The sequence below is a fragment of the Mandrillus leucophaeus genome, unplaced genomic scaffold (genome assembly GCF_000951045.1).
Source record: "Mandrillus leucophaeus isolate KB7577 unplaced genomic scaffold, Mleu.le_1.0 Scaffold7, whole genome shotgun sequence".
Classification (NCBI taxonomy): Eukaryota; Metazoa; Chordata; class Mammalia; order Primates; family Cercopithecidae; genus Mandrillus; species Mandrillus leucophaeus.
The window spans coordinates 9,341,256-9,343,618 of NW_012107585.1; the positions used below are offsets into that span (position 1 = coordinate 9,341,256).

The 2,363-nt window shown below is 55.1% G+C and overlaps 1 protein-coding gene across 1 annotated transcript in view; it reads right to left on the minus strand.

Moving 5' to 3' along the window:
* RILPL2 (Rab interacting lysosomal protein-like 2) overlaps positions 1 to 1,970 on the minus strand; it is a 20,278-nt gene extending 18,308 nt beyond the window's left edge. The window contains exon 1 of the mRNA XM_011964540.1: positions 1,255 to 1,970. Within this exon, the coding sequence (XP_011819930.1) occupies positions 1,255 to 1,617 (363 nt within the window). The 5' untranslated portion in view covers positions 1,618 to 1,970. The remainder of the gene's footprint in view (positions 1 to 1,254) is intronic.
* Between the last annotated feature and the right edge of the window lie 393 nt (positions 1,971 to 2,363).

Sequence of the window (2,363 nt, forward strand, 5' to 3'; positions counted from 1 at the left end):
TAGGTCATAACATTAATGAGTTTCGACAAGAATTTAAAAAACCTAGGCCGGGTACGGTGGCTCACGCCTGTAATCCCAGCACTTTGGAAGGCTGAGGTGGGTGGGTCACTTGAGGCCAGGAGTTTGAGGTCAGCCTGGCCAACATGGCGAAACCCCGTCTCTACTAAAAAAGAAAAAAAAAAAAAATTAGCCAGGCATGGTGGCAAGCGCCTGTAATCCCAGCTGCTCAGGAGGCTGAGGCAGGAGAATCGCTTGAACCCAGGAGGTGGAGGTTGCAGTGAGTCGAGGTCACGCGACTGCACTACTACACCTGGGCAACAGAGCAAGACTCTGACTCGAAAAAAAAAAAATCTACAGTAGTTTCTCTTTTGTGCCTGGCTTCTTTCTCTCAATGTAACATCTGTGAGATTCATTCACACTGCTATGTGTATCAGCACCCTGTTCTTTTTCGGTTGCACAGTATTCCATATATCACAATTTCAAAACTCAAACTGGGTTGCATTTAGATTGTTTCCAGTTCAGCAGTTGAGACTAAAGCTGCTCGGAATCTTCTTGTCTATGTCTTTTTGTGGTCATATGCACTAATTTCTCTTTAGGTAAAATGTGTTTCTTGCCCAAGTGTGGTGGCTCACATCCACAATCCCAGCACTTTGGGAGGCCAAGGCGGGAGGATTCCCTGAGCTCAGGAGTTTGAGACCAGCCTGGGTAACGGTGAGACCCCCATCTCTACAAAACCTCAAAACAGTTAGCCAGGCATGGTGGCACATGCCTGTACTCCCAGCTACTCGCAAGGCTAAGGCAGGAGAATTGCTTGAGCCTAGGAGGCCAAGGCTGTAAGTGAGCCATGTTTGCACCACTGTACTCTAGCCTGGGCAATAGAGCAAGACCCTGTGTCAAAAAAAAAAAAAAATTGTGTTTGTTGCTCTAGGTCAAAGGTTCTCAAACTGTGGACCCGGGGCCACCAGTATCAGCATTAACTGGGAACTCGTTAGAAATACAGATTCTGGCCCCGCAGGGTGGCTCCCACCTGTAAACCCAGTACTCTAGGAGGCTGAGGCTGGAGGATCACTTGAAGCCAGGAGTTTGAGACCAGCCTGGGCAACACAGCGAGATCCCATCTCTTTAAAAAAAAAAGGAAAAGAAAAGAAAGGAAAGGCAAAGAAAAGAAAAAAGAAAAGAAAAGAAAAAAGAAGGTGTCTTCCTGCTAGTAGGCGCCCTCCTACGCCCCGCAGGAGCTGTGGGCCCAACACTCACCTCCCCGCTGGTCGGAGGGTCCTGTCTCCGCAGCCCCTCCACCTCCTTCCTGAGGTTGTCCCTCTCCATCTTCAGCTCCTCCAGCGCCAGGCTGCCCTCATTCACCAGCGCCTCCAGCATCTCCAGGACGCGGACGACTTTGAACTGCAGCTGCGTCACCCGGGGGTCGCTGCCCAGGGCCATAAGTTCGCGGCCCAACAGGTAGGAGATGTCATACACGTCCTCGGCGGTCAGCTGGAAGGGGCTCTTGCCCAGCGCCCCTTCGGGCCCAGCCTCGTCCCTCTCCTCGTCCTCAGTCTCGTCCCTCTCCTCGTCCTCCTCTCCCTCTTCCTCTTCCTCTTCTCGCACAGGGGGCTCCTCCATGGCCACCCAGACCCCCACCGACCCCGGAGCTGCTCTCTTGGAGTCTCCCAAAGGTTGAACTTCCTCCCGGCACCCAAAACTTTCCGCTGGGCAGAGTCCCTACCTGCCCAATCAGCGCGGCCCGGGGGTGGGCCCGGGGGGGGGGAAAAAGGGGAAAAAGGGGCCGCGCACGCGACTCTAGGGCCTGCGCCCCTGGCGCACCGTCCCCGCTGCAGGCCGCGCGGGCGAGTGCGCTCCAGGTTGTGGTTTGGGGCGCGAAGGGACAACAGAAAAGGAGGGCGTCCGAGAAGAGGAAAGTTCAGGGGTGAGGGCAATCCCCCCAGCCTGGGAACAGTTGCAGCCCGGGGGAGGAGCCGCCCTGAGCCCCGCCCCTGGCGACCGCTGCCGGGAGGCGCGTTCCCGTGGAGACGGAGTTTCCACCGCGCAATCGAGAGCAGAGCAAAAAGAAAGCAACTTTTTCCTTTCTACCCTCGTGCTTTCCAGCCGTAGAATTTGCATCGTACGTGATGGAAGATCCGGGTCTCTCTTTGAGGGAGTTTTCTGGAACCTGCGGCCAAACAGAAAGCAGCTGTTGTGGGCAGCGCGACAGAGTCCCCAAGGCTTGAGGATCTGGAAAACTCCCAGCAAATTGTCATTAGGGCCTGGGGCATCTGACTTCTGTGACTCTCAATAAAATGGGGAATTCCTACCCTGCTCACTTCGCTGGGTCCTCGGCTCCTCCACGTAACCGGCGCTGCCACCTTGGC